The sequence below is a fragment of the Prionailurus viverrinus genome, chromosome D1, assembly GCF_022837055.1.
Source record: "Prionailurus viverrinus isolate Anna chromosome D1, UM_Priviv_1.0, whole genome shotgun sequence".
In the NCBI taxonomy this organism is placed as follows: Eukaryota; Metazoa; Chordata; class Mammalia; order Carnivora; family Felidae; genus Prionailurus; species Prionailurus viverrinus.
Window position 1 is genome coordinate 114952230 of NC_062570.1, and position 25766 is coordinate 114977995.

The 25766-nt window shown below is 48.9% G+C and overlaps 1 protein-coding gene across 3 annotated transcripts in view; it reads right to left on the bottom strand.

Moving 5' to 3' along the window:
- AP2A2 (adaptor related protein complex 2 subunit alpha 2) overlaps positions 1–24966 on the bottom strand; it is an 84910-nt gene extending 59944 nt beyond the window's left edge. For 2 of the 3 annotated variants that reach the window (XM_047877870.1, XM_047877869.1), the window contains exon 1: positions 24752–24966. In XM_047877870.1, coding sequence (XP_047733826.1) covers positions 24752–24818 — 67 coding nt within the window. In that variant the 5' untranslated portion in view covers positions 24819–24966. Of the gene's footprint in view, positions 1–17567; positions 17657–24751 lie in introns of those variants that run through there. The other variant, XM_047877871.1, reaches the window with a different exon arrangement.
- Between the last annotated feature and the right edge of the window lie 800 nt (positions 24967–25766).

Below are 25766 nucleotides of genomic sequence, written 5' to 3' on the forward strand. Positions count from 1 at the left end.
GAGGATGGAGGAAGCAGAGGAGAGAACAGGTGAAATAGAAAATAAAATATGGAAAATAATGAAGCTGAAAAAAAGAGGGAAAGGAAATTACTAGATCACGAGGGGAGGATTAGAAAATTAAGTGATTCCATAAAACAAAACAATATCCATAGCATAGGAGTTCCAAAAGATGAAGTGCAAGAGACAGGGGCAGAAGGTTTATTTGAACAAATTATAGCTGAGAACTTCCCTAATCTGGGGAAGGAAACAGGCATCCAAATCCAAGAGGCACAGAGAACTCCCTTCAAAATAAAAAACAGGTCAACACCATGACATATCATAGTGAAACTGGCAGAATACAAAGATAAAGAGAGGACTCTGAAAACAGCTAGAGACAAAAGGACCTTAACCTACAAGGGTAGGCACATAAGGGTAGCAGCAGAGCTGTCCACTGAACCTTGACAGGCCAGAAGGGAGTGGCAGGAAATATTCAATGTGCTGAATAGGAAAAATATGCAGCCAAGAATCCTTTATCGAGCAAGGCTGCCATTCAGAATAGGAGAGATAAAGGCTTTCCCAGATAAACAAAACCTAAAGGAGTTCATGACCACTAAATCAGCCCTGTAAGAGATCCTAAAGGGGACTCTGAGTGCAAAGAGCAAAGACTACAAAGGACTAGAGGACATCACCACAAACATGAAATCTACAGATCAAACAATGGCACTAAATTCTTATCTTTCAATAATCACGCTGAATATAAATGGACTAAATGCCCCAATCAAAAGATATAGGGTATCAGAATAAAGAATAAATAAAAAAAAATTTAAATGCCATCCATCTATATGCTGCCTACAAGAGACTCATTTTAGACCCGAAGACAGCTGCAGATTGAAAGTGAGGGGATGGGGAACCATCTATCATGCTAGTAGACATCAAACTAGATTTTAAAACAAAGACTGTAACAAGAGATGAAGAAGGCATTGTATCACAATTAAAGGAGTTTATCCATCAAGAAGATAACAACTGTGAATATTTATGCCCCCAACGTAGAAACACCCAAATATACAAATCAATTGATCACAAACACAGCAAACGTACTGATGATAATACCATAATTGTAGGAGAATTCGATACTCCACTTACAACAATGGACACATCATCTAGGCAGAAAATCAATAAGGAAACAACAGCTCTGAGTGACACATTGGACCGGATGGACTTAACAGATACATTTAGAACATTTCATCCTGGGGCGCCTGGGTGGCGCAGTCGGTTAAGCGTCCGACTTCAGCCAGGTCACAATCTCGCGGTCCGTGAGTTCGAGCCCCACGTCAGGCTCTGGGATGATGGCTCAGAGCCTGGAGCCTGTTTCCGATTCTATGTCTCCCTCTCTCTCTGCCCCTCCCCCGTTCATGCTCTGTCTCTCTCTGTCCCAAAAATAAATAAACGTTTAAAAAAAAAAAAAAAAAAAAGAACATTTCATCCTAAAGCAACAGAATACACATTCTTCTCGAGTGCACATAGAACATTCTCCAAAATAGATCACATGCTAGATCACAAAACAGACCTCAACAGGTACAGAAAGATTGAGTTCATACCATGCATGTTTTCAGATCACAATGCTATGAAACTTGAAATCAACCACAAGAAAAAATTTGGGAAGCCCCCAAATACATGGAGGTTAAAGAACATTCTACTTAAGAATGAATGGGTTGGGGTGCCTAGCAGCTCAATTCGTTAAGCATCTGACTCTTGATTTCAGCTCAGGTTATGATCTTACAGTTTGTGAGTTAGAGCCCTGCATCGGGCTCTGTGCTGGCAGTGTGGAGCCTGCTTAGGATCCTCTCTCTCCCTCTCCCTCTCCCCCTGCCCCTCCCCCACTTATGCACTCTCTCGCACGTGCACACCCTCTCTCTCTCTCTCAAAATAAATTAAAAAAAAAAAAGAATAAATTGGTTAACCAGGAAATTAAAGAAGAAATTAAAAAATACATGGAAGCAAATCAAAATGAAAACACAACTGTCCAGGGACGCCTGGGTGGCTCAGTCAGTTAAGTGTCCCATTCGGCTCAGGTCATGATCTCATGGTATGTGGGTTCAAGCCCCACATCGGGTTCTGTGCTGACAGCTCAGAACCTGGAGCCTGCTTTGGATTCTGTGTCTCCCTGTGTCTCTGCCCCTTCCCTCCTCATGCTCTATCTCTCTCTGTCTCTCAAAAATGAATAAATGTTAAAAGAAAGAAAGAAAGAAAGAAAGAAAGAAAGAAAGAAAGAAAGAAAGAAAACACAACTGAAAACATATTTCCAATTCAGGCCTATCTCAAGAAGCAAGAAAGATACCAAATACACAACCTAATCTTAGACCAAAAGGAACTAGAAAAAAAGCCAAAAGCCAGCAAAAGAAGGGAAATAATAAAGATTAGAGGAGATATAAACGATATAGAATCAAAAAAAAGAAAAAACAGAACAGATCAATGAAACTAAGAGATGGTTTTTTGAAAGAATAAACAAAATTGACAAAACCCTAGCCAGCCTTATTAAAAAGAAAAAAGAGAGGACCCAAATAGATAAAATCACAATGGAAGAGAAGAGATCACAACCAACACCACAGAAATACAAACAGTTATAAGAGAATACTATGAAAAATTATATGCCAACAGACTGCACAATCTGTAAGAAATGAACAAATTCCTAGACACCCACACACTACCAAAACTCAAATGGGAAGAAATAGAACATTTGAGTAGACCCATAACCAGCAAAGAAACTGAATTGGTTATCATAAATCTCCCAACAAATAGGAGTCCTGGGCCAGATGGCTTCCCAAGGAAATTCTACCAGACATTTAAAGCAAAGCTGGGGCGCCTGGCTGGCTCAGTCAGCTGAGCGTCCGACTTCGGCTCAGGTCATTATCTCACACGGTTCATGAGTTCAGGCCCCACGTCGGGCTCTCTGCTGACAGCTCGGAGCCTGGAGCCTGCTTGGGATTCTGTGTCTCCCTCTCTCTCTGCCCCTCCCGGCTCACACTCTGTCTCACTCTCTCTCAAAAATAAATAAACATTAAAAAAATTTTTTTAAATAATAAAGCAAAGTTAATACCTATTCTTCTCAAACTATTCCAAGAAATAGAAATGGAAGGAAAGCTTCCAAACTCATTCTAGTAAGCCAGGATTACCTTGATTCCAAAACCAAAGACTCAGCTAAAAAGGACAATTACAGGCCAATATCCCTGATGAAGCTGGATGCAAAAATTCTTAACAAGATGCTAGAAAATCAAATTCAAGAGTACATTAAAAACATTATTCACCATGATCAAGTGGGATTCATTCCTGGGCTGCAGGGCTGGTTCAATACTCACAAAGCAATCAACAGCATACACGACATCAATAGAAGAAAGGATAAAAACCATATGATCCTGTCAACAGATGCAGAAAAAGCATTTGACAAAATACACCATCCTTTCTTGATAAAAACACTCAAGAAAGTTGGGATAGAAGGAACATCATAACATCATAAAAGCCATATATGAAAGGCCCACGGCTAATATCATCCTCAGTGGGGAAAAACTGAGAGCTTTCCCCCTGAGATCAGGGACACGACAGGGATGTCCACTCTCACCGCTGTTCAACATAGGTTGAAAGTCCTAGCCTCAACAATCAGACAACAAAATGAAATAAAAGGCATCCAAATTGGCAGAGATAAAGTCAAACTTTCACTCTTTGCAGATGACATGATACTCTATGTGGATAACCCAAAAGATTCCACCAAAAACCTGCTAGAATTGACCCATGAATTCAGAAAAGTCGCAGGATATGAAATCAATGTACAGAAATCAGTGACATTTCTATATACCAATAATGAAGCTATAGAAAGAGATATCAAGGTATCAATCCCACTTACAATTGTACCAAAAACCATAAAATACCTACAAATAAACCTAACCAAAGAGGTTAAAAATCTGTTTGCTGGAAACTATAGAAAGCTTATGAAAGAAACTGAAGACACAAAGAAATAGAAAAATAGTCCATGCTCCTGGATTGGAAGAACAAATATTGTTAAAATGTCGATACTACCCAAAGCAATCTACACATTCAATGCAATCCCAATCAAAATAGTACCAGCACTCTTCACAGAGCTAGAACAAACAATGCAAAAATTTGTATGGAACCACAAAAGACCCCTTATAGACAAAGCAGGAGGCATCACAAGCCTGGACTTCAAGCTATACTACAAAGCAGTAATCATCAAGACAGTATGGTACTGGCACAAACACAGACACACAGATCAACGGAACAGAACAGAGAACCCAGAAATGGACCCACAACCGTATGTCCAACTGATCTTTGACAAAGCAGGAAATACCCAACGGAATAAAGACAGTCTCTTCAGCAAGGGGTGCTGGGAAAACTGGACAGCGACACGCAGAAGAATGAACCTGGACCACTTTCTTACACCATACACAAAAATAAACTCAAAATGGATGAAAGACCTAAATGTAAGACAGGAAGCCATCAGAATCCTCGAGGAGAAAGCAGGCAAAAACCTCTTTGATCTTGGCTGCAGCAACGTCTTACTCAACACATCTCTGGAGGCAAGGGAAACAAAAGCAAAAATGAAACACTGGGACCTCATCAGAATAAAAAACTTCTACACACCGAAGGAAATCAGCAAAACTAAAAGGCAACCGACAGAATAGGAGAGGGTATTTGCAAATTTGCAAAGGGTTAGTATCCAAAATCTATGAAGAACTTAAAGAACTTAAACTTAACACAAATAAAAATAAATAATCCAGTGAAAAAAAAAAAAAAAACGGCAGAAGACATGAATAGACACTTTTCCAAAGAAGACATTCAGATGGCTAACAGACACATGAAAAAATGCTCAACATCACTCATCATCAGGGAACTCAAATCAAACCACGATGAGATACCACCTCACACCTGTCAGAATGGCTAGAATGAACTCAGGCCACAACAGATGTTGGCAAGGATGTGGAGAAACGGGAACCCTCTTGCACTGTTGGTGAGAAATCAAGCTGGCGCAGCCACTCTGGAAAACAGTGTGGAGGTTTCTCAAAAAATTAAAAATAGAACTACCCTACGACCCAGCAACTGAACTACTAGGAATTTACCCAAAGGATACAAAATGTTGATTCGAAGGGGCACATGAACCCCAATGTTTACAGCACTATCAACAATAGCCTAAGTATGGAAAGAGCCCAAATGTCCATCAACTGATGAATGAATGAAGAAAACGTGGTACATATATACGACAGAAAACTACTCGGCAATGAAAAAGAATGAAATCTTGCCATTTTTAACAACGTGGATGGAATTAGAGTGTATTATGTGAAGCCAACTAAGTCAGTCAGAGAAAGACAGATATCACATGATTTCACTCATATGTGGAATTTGAAACACTCAACAGATGAATATAGGGCAAGGGAAGGAAAAACAAGATAAAAACAGAGAGGGAGGCAAACCATAAGAGACACTTACAACACGCAGAACAAACTGAGGGTTGCCGGAAGGGGTGGGAGGATGAGTGACATGGGTGACAGGCATTAAGGAGGGCACTTTGCGGGATGTGCACTGGCTGTCATAGGTAAAAGATGAATCACTGGGTTCTACGCCTGAAGCCAAGACTACGCTGTATGTTAACTAACTTAAATATTAATATACGTTACTGATATAATATATTTACATTTTGGCCAGACTACTGTTTGCCCCCAACTGTGATGTTAAACAACTGTCACTGGAGCGCCTGGGTGGCTCAGTCAGTTAAGCGTCCGACTTCGGCTCAGGTCATGATCTCAGAGTTCGTGGGTTCGAGCCCTGCACTGGGCTCCACGCTAACAAAGCAGAGCCTGCTGAGATCCTGTCTCCCTCACCTCCTCAAAAATTAACCAAAAGAGAGAGAGAGAGTGAGAGAGAGAAGTTTCCATTTACTATATTCCATTACCAGCAAGAAACTGCCTCATCAACACAGATCATGTCTGTGGAACAAAATCCTATCAGACACCTAGCTCCCTAGCTTTGATATCTGGGTTTCAGAGCACTGGGTTTAGCAAACTAAACCTGTATATACTATATTGTTCCATTTAATGAAGAACAATCCACCCTGCTTGCCGGCTTCAGGTAAGAACTAGAAAAATATGCCACAGAATCATGTGTTCCCTTTAAATTCTACTTTAGAAGCACATGCCAAACCACCTTTATAGTGAGAACGACCTTCCAAAATTAGACTTAATTAAAAAAGGTATTACTACTTCCTTTGAGAATTAGAAAGTAAAAAAAGTAAGGGGTACCTGGGTGGCTCAGTCAACTGAGCGTCCAACTCCTGATTTCAGGTCAGCTCATGACCTCACTGTTTGGGAGTTCAAGCCCCACGTCGAGCTCTGGACTGACGGTGAGGAGCCTGGGATTCTCTCTCTGCCTCTCTGTCCCTCCCCACACATGCTAGTGCATTCTTGCTCTCAAAATAAATAAAAACTTCTTTAGAAAAGTAGAAATACTAAGAGTCAAATTCTTATTTCCAAAGACGTGATTAATCCAAAGCATTAAAAAATGGCCACAAAGATCGCGAAGGTAGATGAACTCAGTCCAAAACTTAGGTAAAAGGGAGGACCACAATTGGGGATGCTGGAAAGAGATGATCGAATGGTAACTGCTGACTGAGCCTAACAGAGCAAGCTGGAACAAGCTGCCTGCAGGAGGGAGAAGTAGTAAAAAGCAAATCTTCTCAGAGAACCTGCAAAGGTTTAGAAATTAAAGATGCCAAGTGCCTCGGGTGGTGGACTCTGGAGGAGGCTAGTCTACCTAAGGGATAGCAGGCCCCTCCAGCATACCCTACAGCCAGGCAGCCCACTCTCACAACCTCAGCAGCAGACGAGAGGTTTCCTCTGGAAAAGCAGGAACACAGAAGCTCTAGGCCTGGTGACACCACTGAATGCTGGGATAAGGCGCCACACTAAGAAAAGCACAACTGAGTGACACCCACTGACGGTGAGACACCCCCTTCCCAGAACAGTGGCAGCTGGGCTTGCAATACTCACCTCCTTCCCCAAGCAGGAATTGAGACTGAAGGGTGGTTCTGGGAGAGACCGAAAAAACCAATGGCGTGCGGGTTCCCCCAATGACGGAGACCGCACATCCGTCACCATGCAAGGAGCCCTCCCCCCGGGGCCCTGACCGTGCTGGCCAATGCTGGCGCATGCGAGTGGACGGACTCCAAGGAGCAGGCATCAGGAAGCTCGCACGGCACGAGCCAGACACCAAAACAAGCCCCAGAAAAGGAATTCAGAGCAAAGAGCTACGTGGAGGAGGGCACTCCAAAGCAATGCATAGTCTCACACAGAGAAACACAGCTTTAAGAAGCAGATGACACCAAAAAAGGACAACTCAGACAAGAAGAAGGCCTCAAATGATAAACCTACTAGCAGAAATAAAAGAATTCAAAAGGGCTGGAGGACAAAGTTGAACGTCGTGGAAAATAGAACACCACAAAGACCAAGAAATGGAAAATGAGAGATAAGGTAAGAAAATGTAAGCCAAGAGGTCCAGGTTTCACCTCTTATTAGAGGATCATTCAAAAAGGAGAAAGTGAAAGGAAACTACCAAAGAAATAAAACAACATTTCCTGGGGTGCCTGGGTGGCTCAGTCAGTCAGTTAAGCGACCGACTTCAGCTCAGGTCACGATCTCGTGGTTTGTGAGTTCGAGCCCCGCGTTGGGCTCTGTGCTGACAGCTCGGAGCCCGGAGCCTGCTTTGGATTCTGGGTCTCCCTCTCTCTTTGCCCCTTGCCTGCTCACGCTCAGTCTCTGTCTCTCAAAAATAATAAACATTTTTTAAAAATTAAAAAAAAAAAAAAAAAAAAGAACATTTCCCAAAACATTTCTGACATTCAGATTGAATCATGCCACCAAATGCCACACGTGGGCACAGCATCTTAAAATTTCAAATGACTAAAGGGACACCTGGGTGGCTCAGTCAGTTAAGCATCTGACTCTTGATCTTGGCCTCAGGTCCTGACCTCAGGGTCGTGAGTTCAAGCCCCACAATGGGCTCTGCCTACTTAAAAAAAAAAAAAAAAAAAAAAAAATTAAACTTTCAGACCACTAGAAACTAAGAATAGAAATAGAGCCATACCTTCAAAATTGAGGAAAAGTTAACTTCAGCCAGAATTCTATCAGAGCCAAATTCTCAATTAAGTACAAAGGTAAAAAATACTTAAAAAAAAAAAAAAATGCAGTATCTCAAAAGAATTTCGCCTGCTATGCACTCCTACCGAGTTCAAGTGAGCACAAGCCCGGAGCACACACACGTGGACTCGGAAGAACCGAGGTCCAGCCAGAGACAAGCCCCTCCAGACTATGGTGAAGGGAAGTCCCCGGAGGGCAGCACCAACAATCCGTCCAGACGACAGCACAACTGACCGCTCCAGGAAGGACACCTCAACATGGAAAGAAGGGGCTGACAGGCCACCTGCTGTGTCCAACCACGCAAAGGTGGATCTCACAGTCATATCCAGAAGCTTAGGGCTGAAAAGCAACAGGTGCATTAAAAAGTACAAAAGGATTCGGGCACCTGGCTGGCTCAGTCTGTGGAGCACTTGACTGTTGTTGACCTCAGGGTTCCAAGTTCGAGCCCCACACTGGACGTAGAGATTACTTAAAAATAGTATCTTGGGGCCCCTGGGTGGCTCAGTAGGTTGAACGTATGACTCTTGATTTTGGCTCATGATCCCAGGGTTGTGGGATCTATCCCCACATCAGGCTCTGCACTGAGCATGGAGCCTGCTTTATATTCTTTCTCTCTCCCTCTCCCTCTCTCTTTCTCTCAAATACATACATACAAACATACATAAAATATTTTTTTAAAAAATACAAAAGTATAAAAACAACAATAGTTAACACTAAACACATTAAAAGTTAAACTGTCAGGGGGCACCTGGGTGGCTCAGTCAGTTAAGTGTCCCACTTCAGCTCAGGTCAGGATCTCAAGGTTCCTGAGTTCAGACCCCAATTCAGATCCTCTGTCCTCGCCCTCTCTCTCTGCCCCTTCCCTACTCTCTCACTCTCTCTCAAAAATAACCATTTTTTAAAATAAAAATAAAAATAAAAAGTTGAACTACTGGGATGCCTGGGTGGCTCAGTCCATTGAGTGTCTGACTTCAGCTGAGGTCATGATCTCACAGTTCATGGGTTCGAGCCCCACATCAGGCTCTGTGCTGATGGCTCGGAGTCTGGAACCTGCTTCGGATTCTGTGTGTCTCTCTCTCTCTGCCCCTCCCCTGCTCACACTCTCTCTCTCTCTCTCTCTCAAAAATAAACATTAAAAAATAAATAAACATTAAGAAAAAAATTTTTTTAAGTTGAACTATCATCTCAGCTGAGAAGAATATTTCCAGATGTTAATTACTATACACTGATTAAATAAAATGACATATTAGAGAATGAGTAAATGAAAGCTCAGGTATATTAAGTCCTCGTCTTCCACAGTAAGAAGTCAATAAATAATAATTAAATGGGGGAAAACACCCACAAATAGTATAAACATTAACTTAGTAATCACATTTCTTAAAGTAAATATGAGAACAATTGGCTATAAAATCAAAATTAACTCTAAGTTTAGGAACGGGGAGATAAGGCAGATGTCAAGTGTTTTATAATTAACTTCTTAAACTACATTCTCGAGTTTTAACTTTTTAAAACAATGAAAGGGGCACTTGGGTGGCTCAGCTGGTTAAACATCTGGCTCTTGACTTCGGCTCAGGTCACGATCTCACGGTTCATGGGTTCGAGCCCCACATTAGGCTCCATGCTGACAATGTGAAGCCCGCTTAGGATTCTCTCTCTCTCCTTCTCTCTGCCCCTCCTCCACTCATGTGCTCTGTCTCTCTCTCAAAATAAATAAATAAACTTTAAAAACTAAAAGTAAAATGCATTGCTTTAAAAAGAAAAAAAAAAAAAACACTTGGGGCACCTGGGTGGCTCAGTCGGTTGAGTGTCTGACTTTAGCTCAGGTCATGATCTCCCGGTCTGTGAGTTCAAGTCCTACGTCAGGCTCTGTGCTGACAGCTCAGAGCCTGGAGCCTGGAGCCTGCTTCGGATTCTGCGTCCCTCTCACTCTCTGCCCCTCCCCCTGCTCGCTCGCACGCGCGCGCTCTCTCTCTCTCTCTCTCTCTCAAAAATAAAAATAAACATTTAAAAACAATTTAAAAAAAACAATTAAGGGCAAGACTAGACAAAAACAATAAGAAAAATGCACACAATTGAAAAGACCTGCCCAGTTACTAGAACACTACCCCTCTCCATCATCGGTGATGAGTGTCCATGCACATGACCCCCACACCACCCTCTGGCTTCAGCCCCAGCTCCGTGGACGATCTGGTCCCCACCATGGCCATCCCCCCAATACTCACTGCAGGCATCCCACCAGCCCCAACCTTTCAGCTCACTCAATCAGGTAAGCAAATTCCGACACCCATCAGCCACCCCCATCCCGGGACCGACGATTACAGTCTTCCTCTCCCCTCCCTCCCCCATCCCCACCTCCTCTGAGCCAGCCTCAATTCCATGGCATAAACTAAGCCCCGACCTTCCTTCTCTGTCTGTGCGCTTGGCTGGCAAACCCCTCCCTGCTGAATCCAGTTCTGGCCAATCCAGAGCCTGGATTGCTGAGTGTCCTGGTAAAACTACACCCGCGAGCGATCGCTGGGCTGGCCTCACTTGTGGAGCCCAGGGAGGCCCTACCATCTCTCCTCAACACCTTCACCTCCACCCCACACCTCCTCCCTCCCCTCACCTGCAGCCCTTAAGCGCTCAGGCTACCCTTGGCACCACCTCCCCCTGCATCTCCACTTTTCTTCACCCCTCCACCTTCTCCCTAGCCCTTCTTTCCTTTCTGGCAGCCTACAGACATGCTCTGCCTCGCCCACCAGCCAGGAGTCCTCGCCTTCTTCATCCGGCTCACAGTCTGCTTCCCCCCCACCCCTATTCCCAGCATCGCAGTAATTCCTCCCAAGGTGCCTCCCTTCTCTGCTCACCCTCCACCGGCTACACCTGTCACTCAGGAGGAAAACTAGACTTCTCAGAACAGCCTACGAGACCCCCATCACCTGCCTTGCCCCCTGCGCCTGACTCCGGAACCCCAGGGTCTGTCTGCAACTCATACCCCAGCCACGCTGTCCACCAGCATTGCAGGGCATGCCTGACCCCCAGCTGCACAAGCTAGACTGCAATCCCCTTTTCCTGCCTTATTTCCCCTTAATACACTATATCATGCACTATATATCATACTTATTTTATGTCTACTTCACTAGAACGTAAGCCACACGAAGGTATTCTTGTCTGTTTTGTCCACCGCGCAACTCTGTAAATTTGATGAAGAAATCAATTAAACTTAAAAAAAAAAAAAAAAAAAGCTTCCTTTTTCTTTATCCCACTGTGATAAGCAGAATACTCCCCCAAAAATGCCCACACTCTAATACCTGGACCTTGTAAGATACCTTCCATAGCAAAAAGAACTCTGCAGATGTAATTAAGATAGGGGAATTATCCTGGATCAGGCAGATGGGCCCAATATAATCACATAAGCCCTTAAAAGGAGAGACTCTGGAGGCAGGAGACAGGCTGACCAAGTCAGAAAGATCCTGTCTCGAGAGGGATTCGCTGGCGGGCCTCACGGGAAGCAGGAGAAGGACCGTGAGCAGGCTGCAGGAGGCAAGCCAGCAAGAAAAGGGGGCCGCGGCCCCCACACTACAAGGACTGATTGGAAGCAGCCTCACCTCCAGAGTCTCCAGGAGGGACTGCAGCTCTGCTGACACCTTCATCTCCGCCTCGTGAGATTCTAGGCAGAGGACCCCGCCGAGCCAGGCTGCGCACGGCTTCTGATCTACAGGAGATAATACAGGAGTTCTGGTCTCGGCTGCTAAATTTGTGTTCCTTTGTCACAGCAACAATAGAAAGCTAACACACCCTCTACACTCCCCAGTCACCATCTCACCTCTCTCCTCTTTACAGCCAAACTCCGCAAAAGGGTTGAGACTCACATTTTCCAATTATTCTCCCTTAAACTACCCCATCGGATTCACCTCTGCTCACCCCACTCAAGGGACCTACTACCGTGCTCCCTCCTTACTGGCCTGTGCTCCTCCCACCTGGACATGTCTCCCCCTTACTGCTTAGGGTCTGCGAGCCTGGAGCTCTGGCCACCTTCCTAGAGAGCTGGTCCAGCACCGTGGCTCAGAGAAGAGACTTGGAACCAGGCAGCCAGAGTCTGAATTCCTGTTCTACCACTTTCTAGGCAGTCACGTGGCCCCGGGCTCAGGGCCCCACTTTTCCTCCTCATCTACAAAACAGGAGGATCACAGCACCTACTGTTCAAGTATCATCATGAATGTCAGATGTGTAAACACAGGTAACGTGCTTGGAAGCATGCCAGACACACAGAAGAGCTGTAGGAGCCAGAGCTAGGTTTCGATCATTTCCACTCGCCTCCTCGGTGAGCTAGCTCCCTGTCTCATGGTTCTAAACAACACCTAGAAGTTCTGCCCCCATACGTTTACCTCTTGCCCAGACCTCTTCTCTGCATTCCAGTCTTGGGTATCCACCTGCGTACTCAGTGTCTCTCCCCAACGCTAATGGTGACAAACAGGGACATGATTTATCTTCCCACCTCACACAACTAAATAGATGAAAATACACGAAACAACAGTCTCCAGAAACTGGACAAGAGGTTCTGGCAGACCATGACCTCCGAGAGACAGAAAACAAACAAGATGAGAGGGGCAGGTCTCCCTAAAGTGAGGAGACAGACAAAGGGGGCCAGAATGTGCAGAGCAGAGCCACAGAGGGGTCCTCGAATCTCTGCCTCATCACTCATCTCCCCAGGCACGACCACCAGCTCCCGCGGCTGTGGAAAGAGCCGCTGGAAAGCAGCTGGAGGGTAAGCCATGGATGCTGGCACAGGGCCAGTAAGCCGGCGGGGGGGGGGGGGGGGGCGGGGGGCAGGGAACCTCATAAAACCCAGGGCATCAAGCAGAGTTCTGAGAAGGAACCCACCTCGGGGCGCCTGGGTGGCTCAGTCGGTTAAGTGTCTGACTTCAGCTCAGGTCACGATCTCACGGTCTGTGAGTTCGAGCCCCACGTCAGGCTCTGGGCTGATGGCTCAGAGCCTGGAGCCTGCTTCCAATTCTGTGTCTCCCTCTCTCTCTGCCCCTCCCCGTTCATGCTCTCTGTCTCAAAAATAAATAAAAACGTTAAAAAAAAAAAATGAGAAGGAACCCACCTCAAGAGGGGGGTGAAATCAGCCCCAGACCAAAGGCTGCTCCGGCCCCTCCTTTAAGACCAAACAGTGTCCAAGTTGCTGAGCTTCAGCCCAGGAAAAAGCTCAAGGATATTTAAAGAAATACAATAATATTCAGGGCAAGGTGAAATTCATGATGTCTGACATCCAATAAAAAATTACAGGAATGCAGGGGTGCCTAAGTTGCTCAGTTAAGTGTTGACTTTGGCTCAGGATGTGATCTCAGCGTTCGTGCCCCATGTCAGGCTCTGTGCTGACAGCTCGGAGCCTGGCCCTGCTTCAGATTCTGAGTCTCCCTCTCTCTCTCTGCCCTCCCCCGCTCATGCTCTGTCTCAAAAATTAACAAACGTTAAAAAAAATTTTTTTTTTAATTACAGGCATGCAAAGAAACAGAAAAATACAACCCATAATGGGGGTGGGGGGAGATCTATCAATAAAAACAGACCCAGAGATGACAGATGATTAAGGAAAAAAAAAAAAAAAAAACAAGAAATGACAGAACATAAAATCAGGGGACAGTAACATTAGAAGTCATCATAACTATACCCCATATGCTCACGGAGGGGGACAGTATCACAAGCATGTGAATCGGTACAGACGACACATGAAAGACCCGAAGTGAAGTTCAAGACACGAGACCTACGATGTCTGAGAGGGAAAATATGCTGGACAAGATTAATAGAAGATCGGACACCACAGATCAGTGCACCTGAAGACACAGCCCAGAAATGAGCCCGAGTGAAACAAAGAGAGAAAACCAGACCGAAAAACATGATCTGAGAGAGCATCACTGAGCTGTGGGGCACCCTCCGGTGGCCTGACTTGTGTGTAACAGAGTCCTCAAAGGCAGGACGGGGACAGAAAAAGTATTTGAAGAATAACGGCCAAATCTTTTCAAATTTGGTGAAAGCTAGAAACCCACTGATCTCAGAAGCTCGAACCCCAAGCACAAGAAACATGAAGCAAATGACAAGGCACATAACAAATAAAACTGACTAAAGCCAGGGAACATACATGAAAAGCAGCCAGAGGAAAAAGCCACATCACACACAGGCGAACAGTGGTAAACACGGTGGCAGACGTACCTCTGGAAACAGGGCAAAAGCCTGAGACACAGCCGCACCTTTAACATCAGGGGACGGAAGATCTACCTTGTGGTCTCCGTCTGGTTCAACCCAGCCTCACCTTCCACGGTTAATACAACAGCCACCCAAACTGCCTCCCACTTCAACCCTTGTCCCCGCTGCTCACTCTCTATACAGAAGCAAATGATCTCATTAAAAGCAAAAGTAATTTGGGTGAGATCGTGTGTGCTGAAAACTTCCCAGGATTCCTACAAGGCCTGACATGCTCCGCCCTCCGCGCCCGCGGCCCATGCTCACCGAGGGCCTCCGCACCTCCACCTGCAGAACTTACTTCCACATCTCCTCCAAGCTTCCTTAGAATACACCTTCTCCAGGCTACCTGACCTGACCTGACCACAGGCTTTGAAGCTGAGAACCGTCCACACTCTCTGTCCCTCTTCCCTACTGTATTTTTCTCCACGACAGAGCAACAAAAAGATGAATGGAGATAAATAGATACCTGTTTTTCTCATTTATTTTGTCCATCTAGTCTCACAAGAATTTAAGTTCTGAAAGTACAGGGATTTTGTCCATTTGGTTAACCACCGAATCCCTGGTACCTAGAGTAGAATAGTGCCTGGCACACAGCAGGCACTCAATAGATTTCTTGGGGCCGCCCGGTTGCCCTCAGTCACTTAAGCGTCTAACTCCTGGCTTGGGGGCAGGTCATGAACTCACAGTTTGTGGGATCGAGCCCCACATCAGCACACAGCCCGCTTGTGATTCTCTTTCTCCTTCTCTTTGCACCTCCCCAACTCATGCTCATTCTCCATCTCTCAAAATAAAAAATAAACTTAAAAAAAATAGATTTATTGAATGAATAAATGGTACGATTCTACCAGAAAACAGAATCCAGAAAAATAAATAAATTTTGAAATATACAACTACAAAATACACTTCACTCTTAGCGCTGCACCAAAAGTATAGCAAAACAAGAACATTACACAAAGAAATACGTTTTCTTCGCTACTTAATATTAAACAGATTTAAATTAGATCTACAGCAAATGCTACATTAGAGAATATACACCAGACATCAGCCCCCAGCAGAGGAGCATCTCCTGTCCCTCTGTGACCAGCATCCGTGCGAGGGGCCCACATCTCCATCCTGTGGATGACAATCTCAAAAAGGCCAAGCCTCAGGAACTGAACAACTCAGTACAAACGGACCCTTCCCACCTCCCTCTTCCTCCATTCTCAGCACTTGGGAAAGCTGTATGTACTATGTTACCCAAGGACGGCTCAAATTGTGGCGAAAGAATAAGGCAACAAAGGGGCACCTGGGAGGCTCAGTCAGTTGAGTGTCCAACTTTGGCTCAGGTTATGATCTCACGGTTCGTGAATTCAAGCCCCACATCGGGCTGTCTGCTGTCAGCCTGTCAGCACAGAGACCGTTTCGGGTCCCCTGTCCCCCTTTCTCTGCCCCGCCCCCACTTGCGTTCTCCCAAAAATAAATATTTTTAAGCTTAAAAAAAAAGAAGGTGGCAACAAAGTTTAAAAAGGATAATTGAGCAGAAGCTACAAGCTAACTAAACGTAACTGAGTTTGTGAGGAGCGTGTCCTACAGAAGGAAGACCTACCGAAAACTACTTGTAGATGGAGGCACACCCCCAGCAAGATTCATTATGAACTCAACCACAGAAGGCTCTGACTCTCATGGGTGCGAGGTTCAAAATCAGGTTCTGATTTGGTTGTGCTGTGCCTGACATAAAGGAAAAAAAGGCTATAGGGCGCCCGGGTGGCTCAGTCGGTTAAGCGTCCAACTTCGGCTCAGGTCATGATCTCGCAGTTCATGGGTTCGAGCCCCACATCAGGCTCTGTGCTGACAGCTCAGACCTGGAGCCTGCTTCGGATTCTGTGTCTCCCTCTCCCTCTGCCCCTCCCCTGCTCATTCTCTGTCTGTCTGTCTGTCTCTCTCTCTCTCTCTCTCTCAAAAAAAAAAAAAAAAAAAAACTAATAAACATTGAAGAAAGAAAGAAAGAAAGAAAGAAAGAAAACAAGCAAGCATAACGGGAGCACCTGGATGGCTTGGTTGGTTGAGCATCCGATTCTTTTTTTTTTTTTTTTTTTTTAATGTTTTTATTTATTTTTGAGACAGAGGGAGACAGAACACGAGCAGGGGAGGGGCGGAGAGAGAGGGAGACACAGAATCCAAAGCAGGCTCCAGGCTCCAAGCTGTCAGCACAGAGCCCGACACGGGGCTCGAACCCGCAAACGGTGAGATCGTGACCTGAGCTGAAGTCAGACGCTCAACCGACTGAGCCCCCCAGGCACCCCGGTTGAGCATCCGATTCTTGATCTTGGCTCAGGTCAGGACACCACAGTTTGTGAGATGGAACCTTACATCGGGCTCCACACTGACGGTGCGGAGCCTGCTTGGGATTCTTTCTCTCCCTCTCTCTCTCTGTCCCTCCTCCCCTCTCACGTGTGCACACTCACATGTGCTCTTTCTTCTCCCAAAACAAATGAATAAAAATATTTTTAAAAAGAAAAGGCAAAACACAAATCGCAGCGCAGCACTGACGTCCTAAGGCTCAGCTCCAAGGGCTTTAGGTACACTGAATAACTAATCCTCATTACACTCTTGAGTTGCCACCAGAAGGGATTTTAAAGGCAAGAAAAACACCTTACCACCCAAAACAAAAACCAGGCAACCCTACTTGGATGCTGGTCTCCACACTTTTAAGCAACACTGTAAAACAGACACCAGGTCCTGGGGTAGGTGAGAAGGTAAATGGGAAACGTCTTGAGTACAAGGATACACAAAACCACCGCAGCTCTCGCTGGGTTTAAACTGGGGGGTGAAAACAAAGACTCCAGACTCTACTAGGCCACAATTTGCAAAGGTGAGGAATCAAAGGGTACAGTATCAGGATCTGACCCAAACCGCTGGTCAGCAACGTCTTATGCTAAATGAACACATCCAGCATCACTCAACTCCCCGTTTCCTGAGGCGGCCGAGAGCTGAGGGAGCCGTGTGGGGCCAGAACCTAGCAAGGGAAGTGGGTCTCCGCCTCACGGCAAAGACCTTCCTGTCCCTGTGGGGCCCAGAGCAGCTGTGGGCACGTCGCTACCCTTCTGCTGCACCCCCACTAACACAGACAACAAACTCCAAGGGCCAGACCACAGGCCCCATCCCCACACCCTGTGTGCCTCTCACCTTCCCACTGGTGGCTCTCGACTCCCACCGAAGTCTTTCTGACTCCACTTCCCACACTTTCCCTATTGGGCGACTGTGGGCCCCAGTCCTAATCCTCTTCGGCAGTAACACTGAAGGAAAAAGAATGAAGGGCGGCAGGAAGTGACGTGAGAAGGCAGGCAGGGACAAGAGTGTCGCCACAGGTTTAAACTGCATCTTCTGGGCAACCGCAACATTTTGGGCGAGGCTCGGACTCGCCTCTCCCTCTCTGGCACTGTGCATCTGTGCATCTGGCCGTCCCCCGCTCAGTCGCCAGGGCGCTGTTTTAAAACAGGCCACCTCCTCCTCCCTGCACGCTTCTGATTCCAGACATGGCGTGGCGTGCAGGGCCCTCTCTCCCACAGAGCGCCAGGGCTGGTCTTATCGCTCGGCCTCAGCCCCCAGCTCCCGGTGGCGACTCCCACTTGAACTACCCACCCTGAAGCTCTCATAATCAAATGGCACATGCAACTTTCCATGATATTTCAACCATGGCAACGTCATCCCAAAGTCAGTTATCGTGCAAAAGGCCAAGAGGAGAATCAGTAAATACAGTCTTATCATCCCAACCTCAGACATTACGCGGCCCGGTGAAAACTGTTCATTTCTATTTTCTTAAGTGTACCACTCATTTGGTTAAGCTGAGGGCAGACTTCTTTGATCTACTTCACAGTGCACTGGAAGCTGACGAAAACCATCAACTTTCTAACTCCCGCACTTGTGGTTTCCGTATCAAACCTCTGTGCTGATCACAATGAAAGGGCAAGACAGGAGGGTGCCTGTCCTACGTATCTGTCTTACATTCATTTCACACACCGAGTCCAGGCAGGGAGTGGACTGACACACTTTAAGCGAAAAAAAAAAAAAAAAAGAATGCTCGACAAGGCCACAGGCAAACATGAGACATTCCAAAGGCTGACGCAGACCTACCTTTCTTAGGTGTCTGCGCACCTGGTGCCCTCTGTCCCCTAGGACCTCTCCACCTTGCTTTCGGGCAAGGACTCATCTCGTCCACCTGACAGCCTCTCATTCTCTGCATACTACATTCAGGAGTCCGCAACGTAGGAGGTGCTCAATAAAGATGAACGCACCTCCCTATTTGTCTGCAAACTCTTTAGGGGGACAGGGACCACATGTCCTGTTTCTCCGAACCCCACAGATTTCACATAACAGATCAGATGCCACCCCTTGCCCCAAACCTGAGGCCCGATCTGCCCCAAGATCCAGAACCGGTAAGACTTCGGGAGGAAGCAGAGCACGTGGCCATCGTGTCCTGGAAGCACACGCTTGTGAACACTCACTCACACAGGAGGGAGACCACACACAGCTTCCCGGCTCTGCAAGGCCAGGGTTGTGGCCAAAGGAGTTCACCGAAGACTTACAAAAAAAGACTTCTGGTTCTGGGAGTCTCATAAGTTTTGAAATTTGAGCTAAGGGAAGCCGGCCTCGAGCCCAAGAACCTGCAAAATAGACCCACGAAATTCTGAGGCACCCAGAGCCCCGCCCACTCAGGAGCTCACACCAGGGAGTCACATTCTGCGTTAGCGTGAAACAGCGTGAAACGTCGCACTGGAACCCTCCCCTCTGATCTGACTCTAGTTTTTAAAAGCCAAGGAAATGTTATTCAGCCCCACAAAGACAGCCTTCCCAATAACTCCGCAACTACAAAATCCTGACACACACTGTTGCCAAAACAACAGAGTGAAAAGTCATTTTAAGAGGAGAGAGAAGTAATGCTAAGTATCCGGCACAAGAAAACACTCATCACCAGGACATTTCAACGTGTCATAAGAGAAACAGAGAGAGTCCCCGACTTCAGAGGAGCCAGAAGGAAAACAAGGGGATGCACAGGTATTTCCTCGAAGCAATAACCACCAACCTTGGCAGACAAATTCAACCTGGATCAAAGACTTCCTCCCCTCGCCCAGCACGGGGGATCGTCCCTCCCTTTGCCGTCCGTCACACGCTCCCTAAATCAGTTTCTAAAGAGTATATATTATGCAAAAGAAAATTCGCAAGAAGAGCATTCTTTTTCAAAAAGTCATCATTTTTTTAAATGTCCAGTCAAGACTAAAACGAACCTTAAATTTTTTCAAGGACTTTAAAAGTTAAAAAGCAGACCGACAAATTCTGGTTCTGCTCCTTATTATTACTCAGGAAAATCAAGTATCACCTTTCCGTTCCATTTCCTACACAGATGCATAACCTGAACTTAGCGTTTTACGTTCAGTTCTCCACATCCAATTTATGACTCATAACAAACGGAATTTTATGAACTAAATGTTTTGAACTCTAGTCATGTTAAAATATAATTCAAAGGGGTGCCCAATTTCAACGAAGTTAACGGAAATGGAGAGGACAGAGTTTCGTGACCAACACAATGAGCCGAGCAGCGATACTCATTCTGCCAGTTCATCACTGCACCTGCGGCAGAACTGCATGCTTTCACCAAGAACACGGGAAATGCGTTTTCGCCAAATAGCTAATTACACATCTCCACTTGTTCCCCTTCATTTGAGTGAGTGCCTGGAGGGAGTAAATAAAACACCCGCAAGCACAATGCGAGTGTCTCCTTCACCTGCACGGCCCCCGCCCCCGCCACCTCCCGCTTGGAGGAATAAATGACAATTTCCTGCCCATTGGCAACGTGACTGGTCTCACAAGAGTAAAGACCCATCGCTCTCTTTCATTGCAGTCTTGGTTGTTTTTGTTTTGTTTTGTTTTGTTTTGTTTTGTTTTGTTTTTTTGAGACAGAGAAAGCACGAGCTGGAGAGGGGCAGAGAGAGAGGAAGACAGGAACCAAAGTGGGCTCCCCGCTGACAGCAGAGAGCCCGGTGTGGGACTCGCACCCACGAGCCATGAGGTCATGATCTGAGCCAAAGTCGGTAGCTCAGCCGACTGAGCCACCCAGGCGCTCCTCAGTCTTGGTTATTTTGCAGCCAATGAGGAGTCTGTCAACATTTTCAGCAGTGTTTCATATTCTCAACACTGTTCTCGTGTTGACATGTCAATGGTAATGCATAAAAACATGCATTAACTGGGGCGCCTGGGTGGCTCAGTTGGTTCAGTGGCCAACTTTAGCTCAGGTCATGATCTCACCGTTCCTGGGTTCAAGGCTCACATCGGGCTCTGTGCTGGCAGCTCAGAGCTTGGAGCCTGCTTCAGATTCCGTGTCTCCCTCTCTCTCTGCCCCTCCCCTGCTTGCTGTCTCTCTCTCTCTCTCCCTCTCTCAAAAAAAAATAAACATTAAAAAATACTTTTTAAAAAAGACATGCATTAACTTAGACATGCCTGTCCAATGACACATCACACGTGTAAAAGTAAACAAAAGTTCCAAAATAACCAAATAACAAATTTAACTATTATTTTCCCAATTTCAGCAGGGCTTTTGTTTTGTTTAAACCCATCACTTGAATGTGTTATCAGTCAATGCAACAGCTCGGACAGACCTCAAGGGGATTGTACGGAGTGAGAAAAGCCAATCAACAGGTCACATTACACAACTCCATTCACATGACGCCCCTGAGATGCTATGCAGACAGAACAGACTAGCAGTCGGGAGTGGGTACGCTGGCTAAAGGGGTAAGGCGAGGGGGCTTTGTGATGATGGAACAGCTCTGTGTCTTGATGAAGGTGGCAGTGACACGTAGCTACCTGTGACAAAAGCACAAAGACCTACACACACACACACACACACACACACACACACACACACACACCAGTGTAGGTAAAACCGATAAAATGTGACTACGCCCTGTGGAATGTACCAATGTCAGTTTCCTGGTGTTGAAATTGTACTGTCATGTCAGAAATCCCCCTTTGAAGAGGTGGGGTGAAGCGTGCCGGGACCTCTCTGTCCATTTCTTTGCAACTTCCTGCAAATCTATTTTTATTTCAAAATAAAGATTTATTTAAAATTTGGGACTAAGTAAAAGGATGAGAATTTTTCTTTGAATTTGTTCATGTTTTATTCATGTTTTGAGAGAGAGCGTGAGTGGGCGAGGGGCAGAGAGGCTCTGAGCCGTCAACACAGAGCCCCATGTGGGGCTCAAAACTCAAGAGCCACAAGATCATGACGGTGAGCCGAGGTCAGACACTTAACTGACTGAGCCACGTAAGCGCCCCTCGAATTTTTCAATACCAACTTAAAAACAGAGAGAAAGAAACAACTCCTAACTCCCACACCCTGAAGTCACACTAGCCAAATTCAGTGGCCCTGGGCTGAAGTTCATCAAAAAGAATCCAGTTAATTTTATGAGGCACTGAATTAGTTTGCTACCTGAGCCACAAAAGCTACAGGCTTGAGGAACACAGCATGACAAGAGCACCTTTTCAAATCCCGGAGGGTATTCGCCGTGGCTGTGCTAAGCAACGTTCCCAGCCAGCCGCCTGAAGCCCATAACTTACATAAGGTGCAGACAGATGCAGAGCTCGCTCCTGAACGTCTTAAAGGGGGGAAATTTAAGACTAGCTCAGAAAGGCAAAGGGAGCTGCAATTTTAGAACTGAAACAGACCTCAGTGGTGCTCCTGCTCAAACCAACCCCTCTGTCAGCTGCGAAACCTAACTCAGCGGCCACGGGCTGTGGGTCATGGCACAGGGGAGAGGCGGGCTGAGTCCAGACCCTGGCTGCCAGCTCAGTGCCCTCTCTCCTCAGAGCCTGGCTGCAGCCATCACAGCTCACAAGAGACCAGTAAGCACATGAGATCAGAGGTGGGCGGGGAGAAGGGGAAGCAGGGACCCCTCTCCCTCCCCACAGGCGTAAGCCCAGACCAGTCCCACCAGAGTCCTCGGTCGGTCCTCGGTTAGCCCTCGGTCCTCGGTTAGCCCTCGGGCCTCAGTCAGCCTCCAGGCACCAGCCCGCACGTGTTGCCCGTGTTTACGTTAGCTCCCTGCTGTTCCAGGCACGTCTTGGCCCTCTGCCTGCAGGGCCCTTCAGAGAAAATCGGTGCAAGAATCATCTTCTAGCAAAGTCCTCTCTGGCTCACGGTCTACTCGTTTCCTCGGCACATGCCTCACGCCAGGCACTGTGCAAGCAGCGGAGGAGTGTGACGCGACAGACGCGGTCCCCGCCCTGCGGGGCCACGATCGCCGACACTGCTCTGAAGGAGCACGGCACCACGACTGACGGAAGAAAGGGCAGGGGCACAGCGAGGCTGGGAAGGGGTTTCTGAGGAGGGGGCCGCACTAAACGGAGAGCTGGCCCCGAGAAGGACCAGGCACCCCTCCCCCCCATATAAGACTTCGGGGGAGAGGCTGTCTTCCTCTTTGGTCCACACCGGCGGCCCTCCAGCCGAGAAAACTCCCCCACGGGGCAACGTCTGGACGTGGCCTTGGGCGTCACAACGGAGGCATCTGGTCGTAGAGAGGCCAGGGACGCTGCTGTCCGCCACCAACGGACGCTTCTGCACCACAGACGGTGGGCCCAGGTGTCAACAGCGCGGCGGAGGGCAAAGTCCGGTCTCCAGTCAGTCAACGAGCACCGGCTGAGTCCTCAGTCCGGGGCAGGCGCCTCCTTGCAGCCAAGCGCAGACCTAGCAGGGTCACAGGTCTGGCACGCGGGTGACGGCTGGCCGAGAAAACGGGTTTCAGCCTCGAGGTCTTTCTTGCCCAATGCGTGTTTCTACCAAAATGGAAGGGCTGACATCACGCCCAACTTAAGGCTGCTAAGCCTTCGGCCAAGGGTCCCCTGCAGCAGTAGTGCACATGCACCTGGCGTTACAAGACGCGCCCGGATTAAGAGTGCCACCGTCCTGAAGTCACAGCGAACAGCAAAGGAACAGACAAACGCTGCCTACTTGTGAAGGCACCAATCCAAGAGTGCGATACCACCCCGACTTCCTGCAGAGTAAGCGGAGGGCCAGAAGATCCAGACTTCCACGGTCTGGGGACACCGGGGCCCCCGGTGCAAGGAGGTGAGGGGTTCAACACAACGGCATTTACCATCAAAATATGCACTGAACCCAAGGCAATAAAAATCAGTCAACTATCTGGTGGGTACCGAAAACAATAAAACGCACCAGCAGGAAACCGGGTTTGTGTTTATTTTTTTTTAAGCGAGTAAAGGAGACGTCCTCTGAATGCCAAGAGCTCCTCTGCCGACCACAGCCAAACTCACTGCAGGACCCACGGGGCACCCAGCAGCCTCCCCGCCTGTTTCACCTTGCCGCGTGATTTTTTTCCGCTCCGGGGAGGGCACGCGTGTCCCGGAACGGAGACGGCAGCCAGAGCAGTTTCCCTGCAGCCAGCCCACCCTCTAGGGCCCCAGTGTCTGGATTCCCCCGGGGAATGAGTCATTTTAATCAGGGCGCAGTAAGCCGCCACAGCCCGCGCAGAGCCGCTTCCCAGGGTTCGCTCTTCCCACTCCCTGAGCGAAAGTCCACGCTGTTTTGGAAAACGCTGGGTTAAATGCTCCATTACTAGAAAGACGGAGCAGATTGCTCGACATGACATCATGCTGGGGGGGGGGGGGGAGGGGGGTCTTCGCCGGAACCGGGCCGACGATACCACAGCCCCCTACGGGGTCGACGAACACCACCCTGCACCCCGCACCCCTGCCGCCACTGCTCCCCGACCCGCGGCCCCCGCACTCCAGTCGGAGCCCCCGATCCCGCCTACCAGAGGCCTGCTGCGCCCTCCTCACCCGCCCTCTAGGTCCGCACCCGGGACCCTCGCACCCCCAGCCTGCGCCCCCTGCCCCCTGCCATCTGGGTCTGCACCCAGACCAACCCCGCCTGCGTCCCCAGATCCCCACCCCGCCCCGCGCCCCCTGCCCCCTGCCTTCTGGGTCGGCACCCAGACTCCCGCCCCACCCCAGGGGGGCGCCCCCGGACCCCCGCCCTCCAGGTCCTCACCCGGGACCCCTCCCCGCGCCCCCTGCCCCTGCACCCCGACCCCTGGCCCGTACCCCCCGCACCTCGAGCCTGCGCCCGCGGACTCCCACCCAGCGCTCCGGGCCTGCGACCCCGGACCTCCGCCCCGCCCCGCGCCGCCCCCCCCCCCCCCCGCCCCATCGCTGCCTTCTGGGTCCGCACCCAGACTCCCGCCCCGCACTCCCATCCCCCGGGTCCGCACGCGGACCCCGCCCCGCGCCCCGCACCCGGACCCCCGCCCCGCACCCCCGCACCCCCGCACCCCACAGGCCGGTCCCGCGCCGCGGCCACTCACAGTTGCGAATGTCGGAGATGAAGACCGCCAAGCCCCGCATCCCGTCCCCCTTCGACACGGCCGGCATCTTCGGGCCCCGGGGAGCGGCCTGGGCTGGCGCGCCCGGAGGACGAGCGGGGAGCGGGAAGCGGGTCGCCGCCGCCTCTGGAGCCGCCTCAGCCGGAGCCGCCTCAGGCTCCGAGCGCCGCTTTCAGGGCCGCCGCCGCGCGCGCGCGCACGCACTCACGCTCGCAGCTGCGGGCACGCACACGCTCGCTCGCGCGGCGGCAGGCGGCGCGGGGACGAGCACGTCGAGGGCGGGCGCGTAAAGGCAGGAGCGGGGGCGCCCCCTGCAGGCGGGCCGACGCGCCGTGCCGCGACAGGATCATCTCCCCCACGGCTTTGACCTGGCCCAGGTTCTGGGGTACTTGCTGCCCACGTCGCGGGCTGGTCTGCGTCCAGAGCCCTAAGGGTCTGCTGCACATCACCCGACAGTCCTTTCTTAACAAAGAGGGCCACTGAGGCCTGCAGAGAAAGGACGGCCCACCCCCACCCCGAGACAGCACCCGGTGACCGCAGGGCCCAGTCTAGACTTTGATCCCTCGAAGCCCAGCCAGGACCCTTTGCCAATCTGCCACCACCCACCTCTGCACCCCGAGGTGAAGGCAGAGGGCCCCCCCGTGGGTCAACCTCCCGCATTGCTACACCCAAGGAGTGTGTTTGGAGAGCAGGTGGCCCTGCTGAGCTGGCCTTCATGAAGCCACATGGCTTTGAAAAGGAAGCTTCCTCCTTATGGGGCAGGTGGGGGGCGGGGGGGGGGGGAGCAGTATCTGGGCCCTGAACCTGATCCTGGCCCAGACCCACAAAAGAGACCTCTGCCCCACCCTGGCTCACTTCCTCAGTTCCCAGTGAGAGGTCAGGCCCAGCTGGACCCTGACCAGGAGGAGGAAGGGGCGGGGCCCCTCCCACAGACCAGACACCCCACCCATGCTCTGGGCCTCCAAGACCCCCTGGGGGAAACCGGAACCCTGGCGGC